At 39.5% G+C, this 23,614-nt stretch overlaps 1 protein-coding gene across 1 annotated transcript; it reads right to left on the reverse strand.

Annotated features, from left to right (window-relative positions):
- Nucleotides 1–3,671: 3,671 nt before the first annotated feature.
- On the reverse strand, nt 3,672–23,503 carry abhd17b (abhydrolase domain containing 17B, depalmitoylase). The gene is made up of 4 exons (XM_037778294.1): nt 23,045–23,503; nt 19,007–19,483; nt 7,344–7,523; nt 3,672–6,246 (listed from the first exon to the last, which is right to left on the reverse strand). Exons 2-4 carry the CDS (start codon nt 19,471–19,473, stop codon nt 6,027–6,029), a joined length of 867 nt encoding a protein of 288 aa, XP_037634222.1. The 5' UTR covers nt 19,474–19,483; nt 23,045–23,503; the 3' UTR covers nt 3,672–6,026.
- Nucleotides 23,504–23,614: the final 111 nt, after the last annotated feature.

A 23,614-nucleotide genomic window follows, 5' to 3' on the forward strand; every position in this document is an offset into this window, starting at 1 on the left:
GCAGAACGAGGCGCGGCTTCACGAAGAGAGGAAGTGATGATGCGTTCAGCGTTCGTCGGACAAAACAACGCTAACAACCAGACCCTCAGAGATACATGATTAGATGAGATTATGGGATACAATTATATAGTTTAAAAGATTCCATTTATACTTTTAAAGATACTGATTTAAAAAAAACTGACAATAACTTGATTTTTTTTTTTTATATACTTGATTTATTCCTTTTTTCAAGGCTGTTTTCATATATATGCAATCCACTGTTTGTAATAACAACAGTCTATAAACCAACTTTTAAGAAGATGAGCTTACAGACAAACCCATCAAGTACACTAGAGAAAACAACTTCAACATTCAAAACCGAAACAAAACCAAGAAAAAGAAATAACAATAATAATAATGACAAAAAGAAAGAGTAGAGTTAAAAAAAAAAAAAAAAGCAAACAAAACAAAACAAAAAAAAACACAAACAAATAATAATACAAAAATACGAGAGCAATAATAAATTAAATCAACAAATAAGTTAATAGAAAATAAAAAGGGGGGAGGGGAGGGAGGGAGCGCAAATATATAGTTATATCATTTACATGGACAATAACCTGATATTTTCAGGTGGAATTTCATTCATTCATTCATTCATTCATTCTCACTGTGCAATATCATTTTCCACCTGTGCAATTTTGTTAATAGTCTGTTTATTGTCAATACTGTATATACTGCTCCTATTTTTATACTTCCTTCTATTTAAATGGTTCATATTTTGTTTAGTTCTTTTTTACTGTGTTAGCTGATGCATCTTGTTTTTTGCACTATCCCCTTTGCTGCTGTACACTGCAAATTTCCCCAATGCGGGACTAATAAAGGAATATCTTATCTTATCTTATCTTATCTTTAAAACATATTTGACTATGATTGAAAAATTCTAAATTGGCAAAAACTTATTTTGACATTTAAAATGTATTCCAATTGTCTAACAGACCCTGATTGTTTTTTTTTTGATGTTGTTATTTTTTGTTCATCTTTTCCTTTCCTTACATTTTATTTGTTGTTTATTCTATTTTTATATTATTTTAATACTGTGAAATATATTTGCTGAATATTTTGTAATGAAAAATCTGAGCATGTTTATGTTACTACTGTATTGAACTTTCTAAATAAAGTTTGGTGATGGAGAAGAACACATAACGTGATAAAGATTAGATGTGATGATGATGCGGTGGTAGTAGTAGTGGGAGAAGTAGTAGTGATTATATTATCATTATTGGTGGGAGTAGTAGTAGTAACGTTAGTTCAGGGCCATAGCATATTAAAAATACTATGGTCATGTTTTTTTATCATAATGTATTATTAATTTAATTAGCCGTTCAGTTATATATTTTGTACATTTTATTTCCCTCAATGAAAGTCTAAATGCTGTTTGAAAGCATTCTCCATAAAATATAACATAACATAAAAATTTATATTTATGTTATTAAATTATCTAATTTGTTCTGTTTTTAAAAGCAGTCAAAAAATAAGCATATTGAGTGTAAGAATACAGGAATCAGCCTATTTTAATTGTAGAGAGTAACTCACCCCAGGTTTCTAAAACGCAACAAATTCCCAGAATCAAATACTGAGGACATATCCTCAGGGTCTTAGTAGCTACAACCTTGATAGTAAGAATACGTTGACATTGTTGTAGTTATGATATATGCTGATGTGTATATAGGAAACCCAGCATGACTGAATCCTACCAAAAGCTGTACAGGACATGTGGTGACTTTAGTGCAGTTTGCACACCACCAGCAATACTACTACATTCCCCTGTTGCCAGAAATGAGATGACTCCTATGTGTCCTGTGACAATATGCTAGTATGGAGCTTTTGTTACCACATCTTTATAGATTGACAGTTTGACAGTGATCTACCTCTGCTGGAGTGAGCTATTGATACCCTGTTCACAGGACACTTCAAAAGGAAAATGACTTGAAATGAACAGCAAAGAGTGACAACACTGTAACAGAAACAGTATATGCCTAGATAAGCACACTTGTAATTCTGCAGTTGAAGCACAACCCTCCTATTCCCAACATAAGGTATCTGAAAGTGGGACAGGTTCCCCAATTTAAGACTTAATGAAAGCAAAAAGGGGGTTTCCGAGGAGTCATTGAATGTGTCACCAGGAGCATGAACTGAGGGGAGGGGCTTAAACCTGGGTCACACTGCCTCCTGCTGGTATCAAAGAGAAACTACTCTGTAACCTCCCATGTTGGAGGCAGACAGGAGGACACACCTTTATCTTGATGCTCCAAATGATGAATTCTAAAATATTAAACACTGATAATAACACAGATGCAGTAAGAGTTTGCCCATAAATTTTACATTTCTCATTTCATTGCAGTCACACTCTGCCACAACCTTTCAATCATCTCCTCATCCGTTTACTGTCACTGTCCCGGAGTCTGAGCAGCTGAGTTGACCTCTTGACCTCCAGCAGTATCAAGTTCACGTTTTCCTTTCAGTGGAGTCTGCTTTGAAATATCATCTCGTCGAACTGGACGTGGGGAAAGTACCAAAGTTTGTGACTCAAACACACTGTACTGAACATAACACACAAGCTCAACTATATTTTCTAAACAAAGATGGTTTAGTACAGTAATACCACAATATACACCCTCAAATATTAACTGCCTCTGACCCACAAAGATGATATATTATGCAGGAGTGTTGTGTTGGATTTCATAAATTGTGCAGGTGTTTAATAATCCCCCTTTAGAGTCTCACAATTCAAAGTTATGATTTGCTCACTGGCTCTGTTTAAAAACACAAGGGAAAACCAGCTTTTACACATTTGAAAATATCCATATGACCAGGGAATTTTAAGTTTCCTGAAAGCATGAGACCCCAAACACATCGTAATCCCTGTGAAATTGGTTGTTTAGTCCTGACAATGATCCTGACAGAGGGAGTGTGCTATTGACAGTAAATATCAGCCTGCTTTATTGTGGTGCAGCCAAAATACATCTCTGCCATAACAGAGGCACTCTCTTGTCCTGAGAACATGAGCACCCGTCATCGACTTATTGTACGATATATGGCTATGATCTCAATCATTTTTGCTGACCTGAATATTGCCCTTTGTGTTTACATGCGTGTTTGTTTACATAAGAATGTCGCCAACATTTTAGCCAACATAATGCCAGAATAAACAGCAGGGTTTTCCCGACTATTATAAGACTTGAGCATCGCGCAGACATTGCGCATTTTTGTTAACAGAGCCCGAGAGTCCATTCTATTTATTGTTTTGGTTGTGTGGTTTTAGTTTATGTTTTATTTATTTAGGATTTTTCAATATTTTTTTCACATTCAAATTCCAATGTCTGACTACCATTAAGAACAAGGCAAAAGTGAGCATGGCTCACACAGCCCCGCTCACTGCTTGACCCCTGCTAAAGTAGGGCCAAAGGTTTTGCCCTTTTGTAAAAATTTCAAAAATGTTGGCCACCCTGGACTTCTAACACCCAAAAGGCACAACTAGACCACACTGTCAACCATCATACCAAATTTGAAGTTTCTAAGTTAAATAGTTTCTGAGTTCTACTTCGGAAACGCAAGTGTGACACGTGAATGGACAACCTGAAATTAAGAAAGATAAAATGTTTCCCCCAGAAAAATCAACAGTTCAGTCACAATTCGAGTTGCTTCTCAAATACCATTTTATTTGCTCTATCCATGTTAGAATTACTTTATTAATATTGTTATTACATATAAGTTCCTTCTGTATTGAAATCTGCTATACAAAATTAATCTAAATCAAATCAGAGATGACAATAGTCAAAGTGACCGGTACAAAGGTCAACTGAAAGCCAACATAATGGCCTAACTTGGTCTAATAGTTGTCATATCAAGAGTTAGAGAAGTTAGAAGAACGACAGTTGAGAGATGATGACAAAAGCTTGTGAAAGAAAAGAAAAGAAAAGAAAAAAAAAAAAAAAAAGTGACAACATGTCGGGTACAAATAGTATTTACAAAGTGGAAATGAAAGAAAGTATAACCGTGTTTATAAGACAAATGAGTTGTGAAAAAAGTAGTAGACCATCACTGACAAACAACAGTTACCAATCCTGATCTGGATCTTGGTCAATCCGACAAAAAGCTAGCCTTGCTTCCTCTCAACCTGTAAGTAATCAGACCTGAAGGTTTACAGTAGCACCTATTGGCTTATTGGTTTATTGTCACTTACCAACAGTATTTGACCCCTTTTGTGAACACAGGCTAAAAAAAAAGGTATTTAAAAATACCCATAAAAAAATGATTCATTGAGATCTCTTATGCAAACCAAAAACTAGCCATTCATGGCATGCAGTCGCACCTACAGTGCCTTAATGGAGTCATCAGCTGGCTGAGGCTTGGTTTGGCCTCACTCAGCATTAAAGGGCAAATCAGCAGACGACAATGGATCCAGAAATACCATGCAGACAAGAAGATAAAGTTAAGACAAAAAGCAAAACATTCAGTCCATGACGGAGGCCTTTAATGCTGAGCCACTTACGCTGATATAAGTTAACCCATTGTCCATTCATTTTTAAGCTCAGATGATGTAAATAACTTAAAAAAACACAACATTTTTAACAACTTCCTGAACTGAAAAGGAATCAACACCAGCTGTAATAGCGTTCACCATTCAGTCCTGATTGGCATTAGTGGTATTAAGTGTTGATCAGAGCACACAGACCGTTAACTGCTGTCACAGTAGTTAACATAGTTGTTATGTTATCATATAAAAAGACACATCTAGAAAGATCTGATTCAGGTACATACGTAAGATCTGTAATAATAACTACATACAATTTGATATCTTCACACCCAAAGACAGAAAAAACACTGTCAACACTGGGTTTAATAATAGTTACTATATCAAGGCGAATACTTGTCATTTCCAAAGAGGGGTCAGATATCTAGTCCAGCACTAAATTGTTCTGAAAACATCCAGCTCATCGACTACAGCGTAGTGATACTCATACTTCCGAGTTGACCTTCAAGTAAGAACTGTGTTTTCAAAAGACAGAGTGTGAGGAAATAACCCACACTTAATTGGTCAACGATAAACAGACCCAGCCTTTTAACTGGCTACATGAACTGCTGACGGAGCCCCATCTTGCATTATATTCTTGAATGTAGCATCAAATTGTACCATTTTAAGACTAAATGGAAAAGTAGAGACAGCTAACAGAGCTTTGGAGATGTTTTCTAGATGTATTCTGTAGTACAAAGTTCTTTGTGTGTCCAACTCTCTGCTATATATTATACTAAACATTTGGCAACACTGGCACAGCTAGATAACGTCAGTTTGTCTTGTACAGTTCTTCAGTGACAGTTGATACGTGCAAATATAATGTATAATATAAAAAAATATAATAAAACAGTAATCCAAAAAAAAAGAAGAAATTCACGGTGGCTGCAGAGTGTAGGACCGAACCTGACCTCAGATGGAGTTCAGTTGGATTAGAGAGAGTCTGGCCCAGTCCAGTTTGCAGCAAGGCTGTTTCTCAAAACCGCTCCATTAAGAACAGTGGACCATGTCCTTCTCAAAAAGGCAGCAAAAATGTGACACACACACACACACTCTCATACACTGCATGTACACATGGTATGTTGTCTGTGCACGTCTACTTCCTCTTTCATTCTCACACTTTCACAATGTGCAATTTTCAACATAACAAAAAGAAAATCTAAAAGCGAAACAAAATGATGGGTACTTGGGAGTTCACAGCTGCAGTGTGTGGAGTGGACGGTACTGACTGGGCCTTGGCAAACTGGAGCTCCAAGGGGGGGAGAGGTGCTCGATAATGAGAGAAGACTGCCACCAAAACTTCAGTACTACACAGACAAACACCACTTCTACCCGCAACACTTCACAAAAAAGTTGTAGCCTTCACAAACAAAAGGAAAAGTTGTACCCCTTCTCCGTCATCCAACCTCTCCTGAAAACCATCGCTTTCTTCTCTTCCTTCCTCTTCACCCCTTTTTTTCTCCCCCCAGCTCCTCTACAAGTTGACCAGCTCAGTTGCAACGAACTGTTTAAGTCTCTCCAGGTATTGTCCGTAGAGCTCCACGTCATTGTGTCCGGCCCCCTCCACCCAGAGCGGCTCCACGGGGCGCTGACAGCGTTCGTACAGCGCCAGGCCATGGGAGAAGTCGATGACCTCGTCCTCCGTGCCGTGGATCACCAGTACTGGTGAAGTTACCTTCGAAATCTTGTCGATGCTAGAAAACAGACAGGAAGACCTGGGTTTAGTTACTGTAATCATAAGCACTATAAAAAATTAAAATAAATCAGGGCTGTCAAAGTTAATGTGATAATAACTTGTTAATGCAAATTTGTTTCAACGCCACTAATTTCTTTAACAAATTAACGCAAATCAATATTTCTGTAGCAGGTTTTAAAGCTAGAGGGAAGATACTGGCATCATATGAAACTAGAAAACCTAAGGAATCCATTGGTGCCAACCATGTCATACTAGCTTGTCTAGTAGCGAAGGAGGCTAAACAGCGCCACGAAGTTACGCTAAATTTTGGCGAGGAGAAACTGTCACGGCCATTTTCAAAGGGGTCCTTTGAAAACATGCAGTTTGGGGCAAATCATAGTCGAGTCAGCACACTGATACACTGACAGCTGTTGTTGCCTGTTGAGCTTGAGTTTGCCATATTATGACTTGAGCAAATTTGTTAAAGCTAAATGCAGTACCTGTGAGGGTTTCTGGACAATATTTGTTATTGTTTTGTGTTGGTAATTGATTTCTAGAAATTAATATATACATACATTTGCATAAAGCAAGCATAATTGCCCACTCCCATGTTGATAAGAGTATTAAATACTTGACAAATCTCCTTTTAAGGTATATTTTGAACAGATACAAAAAAAATGTGTGATTAATTTGTGATTAATCAGGATTAACTATGGACAATCATGTGATTAATCGCGAGTAAATATTTGAATCAATTGACAGCCCTAAATTAAATGTTTAAAATTCACCAAAAAAAAGAGGAAATGAAACAGATCTAGTTCGCCAGCTGACCACCAGAGGGAGCTATTGAGAATATTTTTAAGCGCTGTGGCTCATTAAGAAGAAAAACACTCCCCGTATTGATTTAACACACATCTAAATATATAAGTCTATGTTTGCGAGGTTGTGTGTCTTCCTGATGCAAAAATTCATTCATATAGTGCTGTGTTTTAAAAATGCATGTGTGCTTTTGTTATGAATATCTGTGCAGGGAGGTTTGTGTGCCTTTCTGTGGATGTTTGGGCCAGATGGCTCCTGTGAAAGCCAGGCTAAATGTATCACATACAGTGCACTCACTTTGGGAAGGCATCGAAGCAGTAGGTCTTCTTGGTGTCGGGGAAGGCCACTCTCATGCCAGAGGTGAGTGGGGAGTGGAGGACGACTGCAGCGCTCTCATAGCGAGAAGCCAGGTCCACAGAGGGCACAGTGCCAATGCTCTGGCCGTACACGATCACGTTCTCTGGCCGGATGCCATACCTGCGAGAAGGACACAGAATATATGAGCATCACGCTTTCGCTAGTCACGAACAGGATATTTACACTACTAGTAGATGCTGGCAGGCGTTCAGTTAGGCCTTTTGTTAATTGTGAAAAGCAGCTTGGCTGGCATGTGTTGTATTTTGGAATCCACCAGTTGGTTAAAGTTGATTTTCTTTACGTGCTTCTCAAGGTAAAAGGGTAACTTTTGTAATCACGATAAGGACTGCTTTTTACCCATCACATGGTAAATATACTCCGACTGCCAATTAGTTTCCCATCGTCCTCTCATTTCCCCCACATGCTGCTCCATGCAAACACACACCTGTGTGCTAACTGAGACTTACTCATGCTCTATTATCGGCTGAAACGTCACGCTACAGTGACTCAGTGATTATACGGCCTCCTAAAACAAGCAGACAAAGATGGGACGCAGCCATGGTTCAGTGGCTGTCTGCTGCTTTTCAAAGCAGCTGAACAGAGAGGACCACCGCTGTAGTCTCGTGATTCAGAGGGAAGGAGGAGGGATAAGGGCAAAACAAGCAGAAAGGGAGCAAAAAAAGAAAAGACGCTAATACTGGATTGAGGGTGAAGGAGGGAAAAAACGGAAGAGAAGACATTCCACAGCTGATTATGGAGAACGTGACCCACTCTAGCAAGCAAGCAGTCAGCTGACAACCTGAAACCTAGTCGGAGAACACTGCATCACTGTCTGCACGGCTGCACTGCACAGCCACAACCAGCCTGACAAAAATCACTGCTCTACTCTATTATTAAAATTAAGAACACTAAACATTACAGGCTTAACGGTACAGCCTACGCCACTGCAGTCCTATAATACACAGTGATGAACAACGCATGAACACCAAAGTCTGACATCGCTCTACACTGCTGTGATGGATTATTATAATTAGGACCTCCACAAGAACACAACCTTTGCAAAGGAACAATCTGCAGTAATGTAGCCCTACTGTAATAAAGTGCAGGCTCATCCACTTCGGACAGAACATGGAAATGTGCATACACAGACGGTCATTAATATATGAATGGTTTATCTTTGGTGTATCAGCTGGCCTTCACAGAGTATAAATATGGGAGAAAATACTGTCACAGCATGGGAAAGCTACGGCCGGCTGTTGGGTGCTGTGGGGTTAACGGCACCATTAACTTTCAAGGTTGGCTGACGATACCATACACAATTCATGGACTGAAAGCTTATCTCAATTATACAACATAATGTGGCTGTTAAAGGGAGGTGCGGGGCAATGAGAAGGAGGCCAAAATCTCATGTCTTTTTACAAAATGTATCATAAAATGACTGCCCTTTCTAGTGTGTCCGATTTGGGACTAACAGCTTCTAAAAGATCTGCCACACAAACGGCTTTGTTTTACAATTTGCAAGTAAATGCCATCTTGCTTTTATAACCTACCAGGTTCAGTAAAATAAAAAAGCTTAAATCACTCTTAATGATAATCCACTTTGTCCAGTTTGAAAGGTTGTTTCTCTGCACCTTAACAAGGGTCTGAAGTGAAGTTTTGATCATAATCATCTTAAAAAAAAAAAAAGAGTCATCACTGAAAGCAAAATTTTACTTTTTAAATTTGCATACATCATTTAATTTTTATTTAAAAACAAAACATTGTAATTTGCACTCTTTACTAGATTTTTTATGCTAGTTGTAGTAGTCGGGTATATTTATAGTGTATTGTAATATTATTTATGTTGTGTAATCTATAGATATATTTCTCTAGTGTTGATATGTACATTTTATTTACTGTTCCGGTGCATCTTTATACACAGTCTATGTGTGTGACCTGTTCACTAAAAGTTAAAGGTTCGGCTCACGTGTCACAACAGTGTTATTTGTTTACTGTAATGAACAGCTTTATCAGCATTGCCCTCAAGTTTATCTGTTATCACATATTACTTGTGCTTATCGCCTTTGTTTATGCTCATCTAATCAATGTTCTTTGCCGTATCAGGCCACTAAATCCTGGCCAATCCTAACGCACATAAACACTCACCACATGTCGATAACAACATACAGCTTGTGCAATGTCAACACAGAGAGGGTAAACTGAAACCATGTGACAGCTTATATTAGTCATCAGGTGAAGGGACATTGTATACTGCTGCAAAGCTTTCCCTAATCATAACTTGGAATGTTTACACTTAACCCAACAATGTGCTAGTAGGAGTGTTTTGCTCGAGGACAATGAATAATGCAAGGCTTGGACCTGTGACCCTCCATTTACAACAAGGTCATTCTAACCTCTAACCTGCTATCTTGGCACTGTTAGATGGACTGCTGTGGCTTCTGTTCACACATTCAGGAAAGAAGAGGAGAGTGCAGATCTGCAGCTGCACTCGTGTTAAGACGGCACTATGACAGGCTTTGACCAACCCAGTTCCACACAAGATGCAACCCCCCCGGACCGGCCAACACAAGCCTGCAATTCTCTCCATTGCATTTCAGCTTGAATAGACCTCACCGAGCCATTGCCAGCCATGCTCCATGGTTACGTCCCTCCCCCAAACCTTCATCAATTTAGTCTCCTGACACAAATCCAATCTATTATGCATCACATCCTCCTGCGTTCCCCTATTCTGTCTCTCGCTCCCTCTTGGCTGCCCACCTCTTCCTCCCTGAAGACCAAAAATATTCTCATCCCATAGCAGTCACAATGACTAATAGATATTTTTAGGACATCCTGAACATATGCACAGGCATTTTTAACAGATTAGTGTACCATCTGCACTACAGCAGGGGGATCCTTCACTGAGGCGCTGCAATGATCTGTTATTATGCTTAGCACCTTTTTACTCATGTCCTTCCACTGTATACTTGCTTACACAGATTTGTAGGGTTGCAACTAATGATTATTTTCATTGTCGATTAATCTGTCGAGTATTTCCTCGATTAATAGATTGGTTGTTTGGTCAATAAAATGTCAGAAAATGGTGAAAAATGTCAATCAGTGCTTCCCAAATCCCAAGATGACATCCTCAATTATTACAGGGCTGTGTTGAATACTCGATTCTGACTGGTCAATCACTGCGTTCTACTATTCTTTCTATGTATAACAGACCGTTGCTATGGGTGCAGTTCTGATGTCAGACACTGGAGGACCATTTTTGTGTAAATTATTGATGTCTTAAGTAAGTAGCCGTGTAATAAGCAGGATAATGTACAGCTAGTGGGGATTATTTCACAACAATGACCAGCTCGCTGTACATTATCCCTTACATGTCTTGTTTTGTCCACAACTCAAAGATATTCAGTTTACTGTCATAGAGGAGTAAAGAAACCAGAAAATATTCACATTTAAGAAGCTGGAATTAGAGAATTTTGAAAAATTACTCAAAACGATTAATCGATTATCAAAATAGTTGGCAATAAATGTAATAGTTGACAACTGATTGATTAATAGCTCTACAAATTTGTCCCGCGAATAAATACATGTTGAGATCTGAATAGGGCTGACCCGAAGGCTTCGACCGTTGCCATGGTAATTGACCTCCAAATCAGTATTTGAATGCTTCGTTTTTAGTTTTTTTATATATACAAGTAGGTAATAATAATGTATAAATCCCAAAATAGGCCATGAAATAAGGAATGGTCACACATTATTCATTATTAATATTCAACATTAGTTATTACTTATTCTAAGACGGATATCACTCTTTGTTGTGTGTAGAGGTGTGTGGGTGTCCAGTAGTACAGCACTGTCCCAAAGCTTCAAATACCTTCAAATATTTGTCACCGAAGCTTCAACACCAAAAAAATGGTATTTAGAACAGCCCTAGATCTCAATGACTCCACATTTAAAAAAATAAATAAATCAGTAAGAGTAAACTAAATATTAAGATGCCAATAAGTACATATTATGCAAGTACCGGCATCACTAATCTCAGGTCCTGTTGCTCTGTGCTAAGCCCAGTCAGGTGAGCGATCGCACTCCACCCAACTGACTAACAGACACAGCAGCGTTTGTCTAACTTTGCCTGATCGCCAATGATATGTCAAGTAGAGTAAACAATGCATAGACACAATGGGTCGCCTTTCTGTGTCCATGTTTGTGAGAACTTCTCCCCACTATTGAACGCCTGAGAAGACGGATGGCGTTTTGATTTCGATCAATATGATGATTGACCAGGAAGTGAGTTTGTTTTTATTGGCCATAGTGTGGGAAGACCTCCGTCTGAAAGCTCATTGGTAATGGGTTGCTAAGCTACCGCTCAATATTAGGCTAGCAGGATTGACTGCTGGCCCGCCTCCATCTCATCCCAAGGAAAAGAAAATTATACAGTGCCATTCTGTAGTGGAAAACACACACGCATACAGAATTTTAGTCAATAATCTACTTTTTTCGCAAGCTCGATTTCTTCTAATGCCGAACAACAAATAGGACACCTGACTCACTCTTCTATTAGTTTGCGTAATCGTAATTGTGAGTGTATAAACATGCCGACTCATACAATTGCTGAATCATCCGATACACTCCCTGCTCAGGTGAAGGGAGTGCCTCATCTGCCATGGCTGAACAAAAGAACACAGGAGAATATCCTGTGTGCCTGGCTGAGCAGCTGTGACCGACTACTGTTTGCAAAGTGACAGGTGGCTGCCCTCTGTCATATGACTGAGGAGTAAAGCGTGTCAACACTCAGAGAGAAGGGGAATTTGCTTACTGTTGAATCATAAGGAGAAAACGATTGGAAGCAAAAAGCAGAAGCAGAGAAAGACTGAATCTGTTCAAAATGTCAAATGAGTAAAAGAAGACACAGTACAACAAGCGGAGAAACTGACAGAGATCTGAGTGCCGCTCTCTTCTTCAGGCTGTGCGTCTGATCTAACATGAGAGACATGCACGAGGGTCGAGGCAGCCGACTAATGCAAGGCCATGCAGAGAGGTCTTTTGATGTGATCAACACAATCTAGTTGATTCATGCTTGGCAGGGTCAAAAGGCTGGGTTGTACCCTCTTTCTATCACAGAGTCAATTATGAATCTGGCACAGCATTCAAACCATCAGACACAGACAGCGGAGCCAATAAGGCAGATAATACATGATACTAAGGGCCTTATTACACACATTTTTTATCCTTTCAAAATATACCTTAAATGGAGATTTGTCAAGTTTTTAATACACTTACCAACATGGGAGTGGGCAAATATGTTTGCTTTATGCAAATGTATGTATATATTTATTATTGGGACTCAATTAACAACACAAAATAATGACAAATATTGTCCAGAAACCCTCACAGGTACTGCATTTAGCATAAAACAATATGCTCAAATCATAACATGGCAAACTCAAGCCCAACAGACAACAACAGCTGTCAGTGTGTCAGTGTGCTGACTTGACTATGACTTGCCCCAAACTGCATGTGATTATCATAAAGTGGGCGTGTCTGTAAAGGGGAGACTCGTGGGTACCCATAGAACCCATTTTCATCCACATATCTTGAGGTCAGAGGTCAACGGACCCAAAAAATTTGCCAAAATTTACCGCAAGTTTGGAGTGTTATTTAGCCTCCATGTCATACAAGCTAGTATGACATGGTTGGTACTAATTGATTCCTCTAGTTTCATATGATACAAGTATCTTCACTCTAGCTTTAAAACTGAGCCCGGTACAAAACTGAGCGCGGTACAACCTCCGAAAGAAAAACTAGTGGCATTAAAACAAATTTGCCTTAATATATCGTCTTAACTTTGACAGCCCTAATAAAGATACAATATTTCCATCATATTTTCTGTTAATAAATCCCCTCTTAACTTGTAATTTGTGCCCATGAATGAGACTTGAAGTTCCATTTTATAATTCAAGTGATTAGCAAGCAATTAGCTCTGAGTGGTTGTGAAATGTCCTTGAAACTGTCATCGTTTCATTCTCTTTGTGTAAGAAAATGGCAAACCGTATCAATGTTAAACTCAAGTGCCTGTTGAGCTGATATAATGTCATGGGTTTGGAGGCCTTAGCGGAGTATCACCAACCAAAAAAAGTCTGATGCGTGGCAACATAAGCAGTTTAGTGTTGACAATCCTGACAGCGGGACCATGAACATGATATATACACTGCAACTGGAGAGGCAGAAAGAGTGATACTGACATGCCAATAAAAGGCAGAAGAAATTGTTGCCAGTGATCAGGCATCCTAGCCACAAATTTTACATGAGCGCTTGTCATTTGGTTAAGCCAAATATAGCATATGTATATTTAGTATGCAAAATGGACTTGGGGAACTGACTTATGGTCTTATTTCAATTGTTGATTTCTTTGGCTATAAAAAGAAAACAGTAGTACGTCATGAGCGAGATGTCTCTGTGCCCAACCCTATCATGACAAGTGCATTCTGTGTGCCACATCACATCACATTACATAATGGTGCTCTCCTTTTTTAACCCTTTGATAGTCTGCCAGTCCATTTTGTAGTGTTCATAAAGTCCCAAATGTAAAAAGGTATATTCTAACATCTAGCCTTATTCTTATCTTTGCATGAAAAGTGGCATCTGCATTTTATGCAAATATTAACAAATATTTTATGATGTCTTTATGATGCTCATGGTTTATGTTATATTATGTGCTGTCATATATGGTTGTTGATGTCTCTTTGTGCAAAGCAAATTCCCCTAAGGGCAATAAAAGTTTTGTTCATTCATTCAAATGGGGACATTGCCATAATGCCATTATTCAGACAGACATATTTTGTTTTACGCTCTCTTACTGTGGCATTAGTAGAACGGACATCCATAAAAGAAATGTCATGACAAGCTGGCATTCAGACTTGGTTTTTGAGAGTGTTGTACAGTATACACGCAAGTTGAGGCTTCTTAAATTTCAAGTCATTTCCTTGTTTCAGAAAGTGTCTCATGTGATCTTGAAGAGTCTTCTTTCCTGATTAAACTACAAAGCCATGTGATACAGTGTCTGAGTCTGATGCTGGGTGACGCCGATACCTGCTCTGCCCTTTTTTTTGAATAGCGCTGATTAACATCATGTACAGAAACAGGTAGTTTGTTACAGCTATTATTACAACCAGTAACACAGGTAGGCAAATAGCCAGCCCAACTTACAAGTTTATTTGGCCTAGGCAAATTATATAATAAGTCATGCTGTTATTCAAGGCGCACACAAGGTACTTGTCATGATAGGGTTGGGCACAGAGACATCTGGCTCATGACGTACTACTGTTTTCTTTTTATAGCCAAAGAAATCAACAAATAAAATAAGACCATATGTCAGTTCCCCACAGATTTGACTTCATCAGACAATCAGCTAATATTTTGCCAACTTGAGTCACATGTGACCATATGCAGGATGCACTGAGCATCACAACTCATCATACATGCGTGTTCAGACTTTTGAAATTGATGACATATGTATGTCAATTTTGGTGATTTTACAATGTCTATATGGTCAATAGGGTTTATTTATTTTATGTATTTTTATTAATTAAATTTATTTGTATTTATTTATTTTAAAGTATTTATTTAGTATTTTTCTGTTGAGATTTATAAAATGTTATTTATTTATTTACTTACTTATTATTATTATTATGTATATTTTTTTTATCTCTGTCTTTCTTTTTTATTGATATTATTATTATTCCCACGGGGGTGGGTTATTCTATTGGGTTATTGTTTTTTTCCCTTTCTTTGTCATTCTCAAAATCCCTTGGTGTTGTGTACTTTTCCACTATTGATTGTGGTGCCCTTTCTGCATTACACACTCACGCATCAATAAAAATGTTGAAACTAACAACTCTTCAAACTTAAAAAATAGCTATTAATAAAGCAATGCTTTTTAGACATCCACATACTGTTACTGTTACAGCTACAGTATGAATTACTCCACGCAAATAAGTTCACTAGTGGAAACTAGATGTGTTGTACAATAAAATGAAAAGGACTATAGAAAAACATTTCAACATCATGCACCTCTGGCCACACAGTGTGGAGAAGACAGACAGGGAAAATAAGTTGCTCCATGCAAACTTTTATCTAGACTATATAACTGAGCTTGAATAAAAAAAGAGTAGCCAACAAGTTGTGCATTGATGTCAAGAATTGCTCACACCACCTCCTGCCCCACGCACAAATCACCAAGCGTCATTTGATATTATTTGAAGCATGTGTTTTGCTTCGCTCAGAGTAAATGAAATTTCAAAGCAAATTTCAGTGCTGGTCACGACTATGTGTGGGAGTGGGAGATTCCTTGCTGTATCAACAAAAATAAGTAAGTGAGCTGGAAAACAAGAAAACATGAAAAAGCAGAACAACACAGCAGCCTTAAGTGCTCCTTTCTCTTTCAAGCTGTGTGTTGTGAATAGAAAGGAAAAAGAAAGAATAGGTTTCAGACGGTCCAGACTGCCTTCATCTCTTTTCCTTTCTATCAAATTTGACATTGTAATTAAAGCTTTGGTGAAACTGTTTGTGAGGCATTCATGGCAATGAAGCGTACTTAATTGAAAACACAAGTGACAGAAAGGTTTTCTTTAAAGCAAAGGAATGCATTTGTTCACACACACGTACGCAGACACAGAAGTGTCAGGCTGGCCACCAGAAAAGCAGGTTCTTCTTCACAGCAGTGGCCTGTTTCCTGTATGCACAACCTTTATGATCAACAGTTTCCTGTTTAACTTGCCAGCTTCCTTACTTAAACGGTCCTTATTTACAGAAGACCACTCAGTATATTCTGTGATATGGTAGATTGTGTAAAATGTAAAAGAAGTGCAGAGAGAGAGTCAGTAGCTAAGAAACAGTAACATCAGTTCTCTTTTAAATCTCTGCAGCGCCAACACTTTCGTAAACCACAGAAAGAACATACACCCACATAAGCATTGACTCGGGAGTGGCACTCCACACTGGAGTCCTACTTTTTCTCTTTGTGGTTAATTTACACTGCTTTGGCTCTTGAGCCGACGTTCCCCATCTCCTCTCTAAATAGTCATTTGTTTGTCTTCCAGCAGGAAGTATACAAAAACAACCAGGCCTACTGGATGAACTTTTATTCCCCCCTCATCCACATAAACAAAAAAGGCACAAATATGATGGACATATTATTTTCACTTACACAAACACAAACACTGTACACTGCCTCTTCCCTCATATCCTACTCTGTTTATGTAAAGAAAGAGCATCTACGCATGTGTATAGGGCTGCAGCTAACAGTTATTTTCACTATCAATTAATCCGTCAACTATTTCCTCGATGAAATCCATTTATTGCATATAATATCATTTCCCAACAATTTCCCAAAACCCAAGGTGTCCTCTTCAAATTGCTTGCTCTGTCCCATTAACAGTCAAACCCCCAAATATATTTAGTTTAAAATCATAGAAAATATTTGAGACATTGGAACCAGAAAATGTCGCACAAATTTGCTAAGAAAAATGACTCAAATAAATTATTTTGCCAATTACTATCCAGGACTCAACAATAAGGCTTGCCTGGGCAAGTAAAATGCCACTTTGGGCAAATAAATCTAGCATCTCACTTGCCCGATTGGGTAAGTGGCTAAAAAGAAGTAAACTGGAGCTGATGATAGGAGTAGCTAAGGAGTGAGCCTTCTTATATATTGTATTGTTGTATTGTTTTACCACTTCACAGCACTTCTGTTCAACTTTTGCTGTTTTTAAATGTGCTCTATAAATAAACTAAACTTGCCATCTCATTTCCTTCTCATCTCTGTTGAGAGTTGCACATGCACAGTACCGATCAGGCACTCACTCTGACAGCGGGTAAAGACAAAGTTTATGGGGAAACGTAAGTTTAGTTGGGTGACATAAGAGGATGTGGGTTGCGCAGTTTGCCGTAATAGAAAAAAATATTTTGGGCATGTAGATTTCTGACCCTCTTGCCCGACTCAGCAAGATGAAAATAAACATTAACCCTGATATCTATCGACAAATCGATTCCTCAACTAATTGTTTCAGCTCTACATATGTGTGTGTATTGAATGCTTGTGAGACCCCTGCTAACCCCAGCCCCAAAGACATGGAGTACAATGCCTATGGTGTTACAAAAAGACAAAAGGAGGAGATGACGAGAGGGTTAAACATGGATGGAAGGAAGTGAGGGGACACAAACAGACTGCTCAGGTAGAGAGGCGTTATCAGTCCATGCCTGCAGTAAGTAGTGATAGACCATATAGGATTTTGGACAGATATAAATTATTCAGAGTTAAAGTATATATCCGCATAGTGTCTTCTTTTGTTGTCATTTCATTAAGAATTTATTCAGTATTGAGCTTCGTGAAAAGAGAAAGAAAACAGCATGATGAAATTAAGAAAAATTGTTTTCCAGGAGTAAATCTATTTTTAAAAACTACATGAACTAATATACTGTAATAGAGCAGGAATTAAACACTGAATTCCTCTAGACCATCTGCAATATGAAACCACAAAGAGTCCAGGGGGGATCCTTGCTTGTTTCGTTATCATCACAAAGCTGTGATACATCAACAACAAGAAGCACAGAATAAGTACATTTTATCAGCTGCAAAATCAGTAGAAGTCGATATCGACCGATAAATATCAGTCTATTCATAGCCCACAGAGCAAAAAGATGCAGCAGAGCACCCACTCACACCTACATAAGGCTGTCCAGCATAATCATAGAAAAACACGCTCCTATAATATTACTGCCCAGAAGAACATCATGTCATCCCTACTGAACCATTCCTGTCATCTCCACCCATGATTTTATCAGGTCCAGGCTAATCATCCCTCCACCAAGACTCTTCACATCTTCAACTTTCTCTCTATTCCAGCTGTTTTAGTCGTCTCTTCATGTCTCTGTGATTTTCCATATCAAACTACATCAGCGCAGTTTCTTCAGATTTTACTTTACATCAGCTTTTATTCTAGTTGTCCCCATTTACTACACTCACCTGTAGACATCCACAGCATGAGAAAACCAGGAAAGGTTACGATTGTTGATATACACAACATTATCTCTCGTTACCATTACAAAGCTGTCAAACGAGAATGACATGAATAGACATGAATAGAGTTGCTATTAATATGACTCTTTCCTCACGGTTTATACAGCTGCCAGCTTCATTTGTGACTTATTATATGCAGAGCAACCATTACATAAACTATTTAGGGCATGCACTATATGGGAATGTTACTTCCCTTTCCACTTAAGATCTGGGACACCATTTACTGCATGCAGGTTTACATCATGCAGTGCATTTCAGGTGTTCATCCACTTGTGGGAATGCGATTCACCCCCTAAAAGTTCATGGGGCTTAACTCACCAGTCTCTAGTGTTTGATCTACGTTGCCATTTAAGTTCTATTTTGCAACTACCTTGTGAGAAACAAAGTTTAGGGTCTGCGTGCTATTCAATTACTCTAATGTTGATGCATTCATCACTACTAATCAATCACTGCATCCTTTCTCTACAGGCTGCGCCAACATCTGTGTACAGGTTCTCCCATCTCCCCTCCTTCCATCATCACCTCTCCTTACCGTGACCGGAGTGCCTGCCAGGCGGCGTCTACATCAGCATACAGGTTCTTCTCCGAGGGTTTCCCGGAACTCGCCCCATAACCCGAGTAGTCGTAGGAGAAGACGTTGCAGTTGATCCGTGAACCCAGGCCGATGTAGAAGCTGCTCATCTGGCCCAAGTCCACTGCGTTTCCGTGGGAGAATAATAGCGTGTATCGGGCGCTGGGTGAGCAGCGGACAAACATGCAGGCGATGCGGTTCCCTCTCGAGGTGCGAGTCATGAAGCACTCGATGGCGTCCTTCTCGCGGGACGAGTACTGCCAGTCGGCGCGCTCGGAGAGGTTCAGCGTCCATTTGCTGCCGCTGTCATCGGACATGAGGCTGTAGGTGGGCTCTGGGGGCAGGAAGGCCAGCTTGGAGGCGATCTTGCTGGGGCACGGTGGACAGCAAAACAGGCAACATAGCTCGCTGATGGATAAGTGGTTCATCCTCAAAACACTGCGACAGGGAGAATGAGAATGGTTAAAATACTGTAGCATTTTGCATACTTGCCAACCCTCCCGATTTTTCCAGAAGACTCCAGTTTTTCATGGCCCTCTCCTAGCATCACAATTTTCCTGTTTTTTCACAATTTTTTTTTTTCTTTTCGTTATCACAACCTGTTTCTGGCTCTGTACAGCGTGTATAATCCCTACTGTTTCCACTCGGACGACAATAGAGCTACACCAAATGTCGTTTCCCGGCGAAAGAGAGCTGTTCGCGACACAACAAGTTTGACCTGCGCTCGCCACACATCACAGCATGCAGCACCCAAAGTTGGGCTTTGCTCAACAAAGCAAAATGCCGTCATGGTGCGACGCAAGCCATTGGTAATAATGGGTTTTAGAGTGCAGTGGTCAATGAATCAATGAATGAATACTGATGAATATTAGTTTACGCTAGAGATTCCCACAAGTTCATGCCAGAGGAACGAATTATTCAGTTTCCTTTTCCTGAGAATGAAAAGTAAAATTAAAAGTAGACCTATTTGACATAAAAATGCTCTTGCAGTGTACTTATTATTTTGTTATTTTCATTCTTTAGAAGTCACCAGGAGGCAGGAAACAAAGTCTCTGAAACTCAAAATTTCCCAGACCCCCCGCGCTTTTGTTTAGAAATCCGCCCTATTTTTGAGGTCTCAAGTATGGCATTTCATTAGTAGATTAAATGTAAGAATTGCCTTTGAGAACTATGAATGAGAGAGAAAACTGATATAATCTCATCAAACAAGAGCATCTGCATCTTCTGCAGGGTGATCACAAGGAAAACACCACAAGAGCAATTTTTCCCACAGAACTCTTGAATGACGCTCTCTCCAAAAACATAAATACTTGTCTTTGTTAAGTGGAAAAAGCAGGGGGTTTCCAGGACTGGGGGGCTAAAGCCAGGCTGCTGTCCTCTCTTTTTATACACTATCAAGTCCCCTCTCCAGAACGCATAGCTCTCTTCAGCCAGGATTATAAAAGAGATATCTGACCCTGATTGAGTGTTTGTTTTCCGTCTGCCTCGAGGCTCCACAACCACTCAGACCGTATTGACTTAAAAGACTTTCTTGCTTCACCCTGCACCTGAACCTCCACCTAAGGCTACCTTTTTTTTTTTAGATATTCCAGGTGCTTTTGAATTGCAGTGGCCATCAGCCGGCACTAGTCATGTCTGCGGCAGAGTTCATTTGTGGTGACACTGAAGCTTGTCAACCTGATCAAATGTCCTCCAGGAAATGCCTTGTACAAGTTAGTAATTTTACTCTGCATAACTACTCGTGCAACACATCACTGTCAGGTTATGACAGTGTGCTGTGGATTGTATTTCCATGAAGGTGCTTGAAGTAAGACATTACACCCTGCTATTACATCTTTGCATCATTGAAACTATGCAAATATGCAATCCTCTAACAGTCTGCGGAAGCTTTTTTGACAGGATACACCAGCATGTTGCTAATTTCTTTTATGGTAGCAGAAAAGCATCCCAGCAGCATAATGTATAATGCTTTGTTTTTTTTCTTTTAACACTGATTTACTCCTGTAAAAACTGTGAATCCTGAAACACATCATTCATGCCTCTTGGTGGCTCTTCCTCGCCAGTTCTTCCACACTTACTGTCCTAAACTGCACCTAGCAGATATACAACATGCTTTACTCTGAGGGATATTCAGAGCCTTGGAAATTGTCTTGTGCATCATTCTCCTGATTTTTTTTGCCTTGTAATTGTTTGGGATGATCTTCATTTCATAGTCTTGCAAGAAACTAAACTGTTGTATCTCCCTGTGTTAAACCTAAAAAAAAGTCACCTTGATTTTGAGAGGGGAGGATGAGGAGGAAGCTGGATGATATCCTGGAGAACCCCTCCCACCCCCTACATGATGAGCTAGTCATGATGAGGAGCACCTTCAGTCATAGACTCATCCCCCCTCGGCACAACACAAAGCTTCTGGGTCAATCCTTCTTGCTGGTAGCCGTCAGGCTCCACAACCAAGGCTGACCCCAGATGACAACTGCACTATCTGGACTATCTGCATCACCTGCACTACCTTAAACTTAAACACGCACTATCTGGACTATCTGCATCACCTGCACTACCTTAAACTTAAACACGCACTATCTGGACTATCTGCATCACCTGCACTATCTGGACTATCTGCATCTATCTGCACTACCTGCAACCACCTCTTCTAACCACTGGTGCACTTTAAACTTTAAACTTACTTTACATTACATCCAATATACCATTTCATAGACTGCACATATTACATCTATTTATTGTACACTACATTTTTTTATTGACCGACGGTACACGCTATGTCCATTCACTATGTCCATTCTGTATTTCTATTTATTGTTTAATAATCTTTTTGTACACCTGTACCTCTGTATCTGTGCTTTGCTGCTTTGACACCTGAATTTCCCCCCGGGGATTAATAAAGGTTCATCTTATCTTATCTTACCTTGATTGACTTCAATACCACTTAGATGTACCACCTGTGTGCACACTTCTATAGGCTAAACAAATGGCTGTACCATGAGCCACCTCTGAATACTATACTTCTGCAAGATGCTGTGACATTTGCAGGCAGCAGAGAAATAGTGAGAGGCTATTTGCTACTATTGTCTTGTGCATCATTCTCCTGATTCATATTTTGTTTGCCTTGTAAATGTTTGGGATGATCTTCATTTCATAGTCTTGCAAGAAACTAAACTGTTGTACCTTCCTGTGTTAAACCTAAAACAATCACCTTGATTGACTTTAATACCACTTAAGATACCTGTGTGCGACTTCTATAGGCTAAACAAATGGCTGTACCATGAGCCACCTCTGAATACTATACTTCTGTAAGATGCTGTGACATTTGCAGGCAGCAGAGAAATAGTGAGAGGCTTTTTGCTACTATTGTCTTGTGCATCATTCTCCTGATTCATATTTTGTTTGCCTTGTAAATGTTTGGGATGATCTTCATTTCATAGTCTTGCAAGAAACTAAACTGTTGTACCTTCCTGTGTTAAACCTAAAACAATGATGCTGTGACATTTGCATAGTGAGATCACATAATAGTGAGAGGCTATTTGCTTCCTATATTCCCCCAAAATAGTCCATAATCTCCAAACTGAAGCCTAAACTGCACCTGGCAGATATACAACATGCTTTACTCTGAGGGATATTCAGAGCCTTGGATCACCTTGCTTGACTTCAATAGATTCCTGAGTGCCAGAGCCACTTCTGAATACTATAATTCTGCAAGATGCTGTGACATTTGCACGCAGCAGCAAAATAGTGAGAGGCTTTTTTCTTCCTATATTCCCCCCAAATAGTCCCATAATCTCCCATAAATTGAGGAGAGAATGAAGCCCCACACTGTGAAATGGTGGTGGAGGCAGAAATGTGTTCATATAGAGATTACTACTATGACTCTAGGCTGGTTTATGGAGGTTTAATATCCAGTGGCTAGACACACTTATTGCCAAGTGTGTTGGGGCCAATTAGCCATCAACACAGAGTTGAAATATGATCGCAACTATTAATTACCTGGACGTTGACTGGACGCTTGTTTCTTCTTCTCTGTGTTGAGGTGACAGTGTTGGCGACCGTCGCTAGTAGTGAGCTGTTATCTTCGCACCAAGCCAACTAATTTATCTTCTTCTCGACGCCAGGAGATTGAGCAGGTTATCCTCAGGGCCAGATTATCCTCTGTTCCGTGTCCTATTAGTTGGCAGTGTCACTTTGAGTGTGTATTATCTCCTCTTCTTGGCAGCACAGCTGTGTAGTTACTATTAGGCTCGGGTTTTCTCAACATATGGTCCTGAATGATAACGAAGTCGACTCATTCAAAACGTCCAAGTGTGTACAGTTCAGCGGAGACATCGGGTAAAATTAATAAAAGGTCCAATAACAACAAAAATGCTTGTCAGTCAGTCGCGTCTGAAACATCCCCGCTTTCGTTTCGTTGTGAAAAATCACTCTGCTTGTTATCTTCAGCTCCGTGAGAGGACGTTGGGGATTGTGATTGACAGCTTGTATGGACCAATAGGAAAGAGGCTGAAGAAACGAGCTGACCAATGGGTGCAAAGTGTGGCCGTCTATGGGCGGGGCCTGCCC

Source organism: Sebastes umbrosus, chromosome 8, assembly GCF_015220745.1.
Source record: "Sebastes umbrosus isolate fSebUmb1 chromosome 8, fSebUmb1.pri, whole genome shotgun sequence".
In the NCBI taxonomy this organism is placed as follows: Eukaryota; Metazoa; Chordata; class Actinopteri; order Perciformes; family Sebastidae; genus Sebastes; species Sebastes umbrosus.

Coding starts and splice junctions, on each gene's coding strand:
- abhd17b (XM_037778294.1), bottom strand. CDS start 19,473: ATGAACCACTTATCCATCAGCGAGCTATGTTGCCTGTTTTGCTGTCCA. Junction 7,524..19,006: donor TGGCAGGCACTCCGGTCACG/GTAAGGAGAGGT, acceptor TCCTTCTCGCAG/GTATGGCATCCGGCCAGAGA. Junction 6,247..7,343: donor TGCTTCGATGCCTTCCCAAA/GTGAGTGCACTG, acceptor TCTGTTTTCTAG/CATCGACAAGATTTCGAAGG.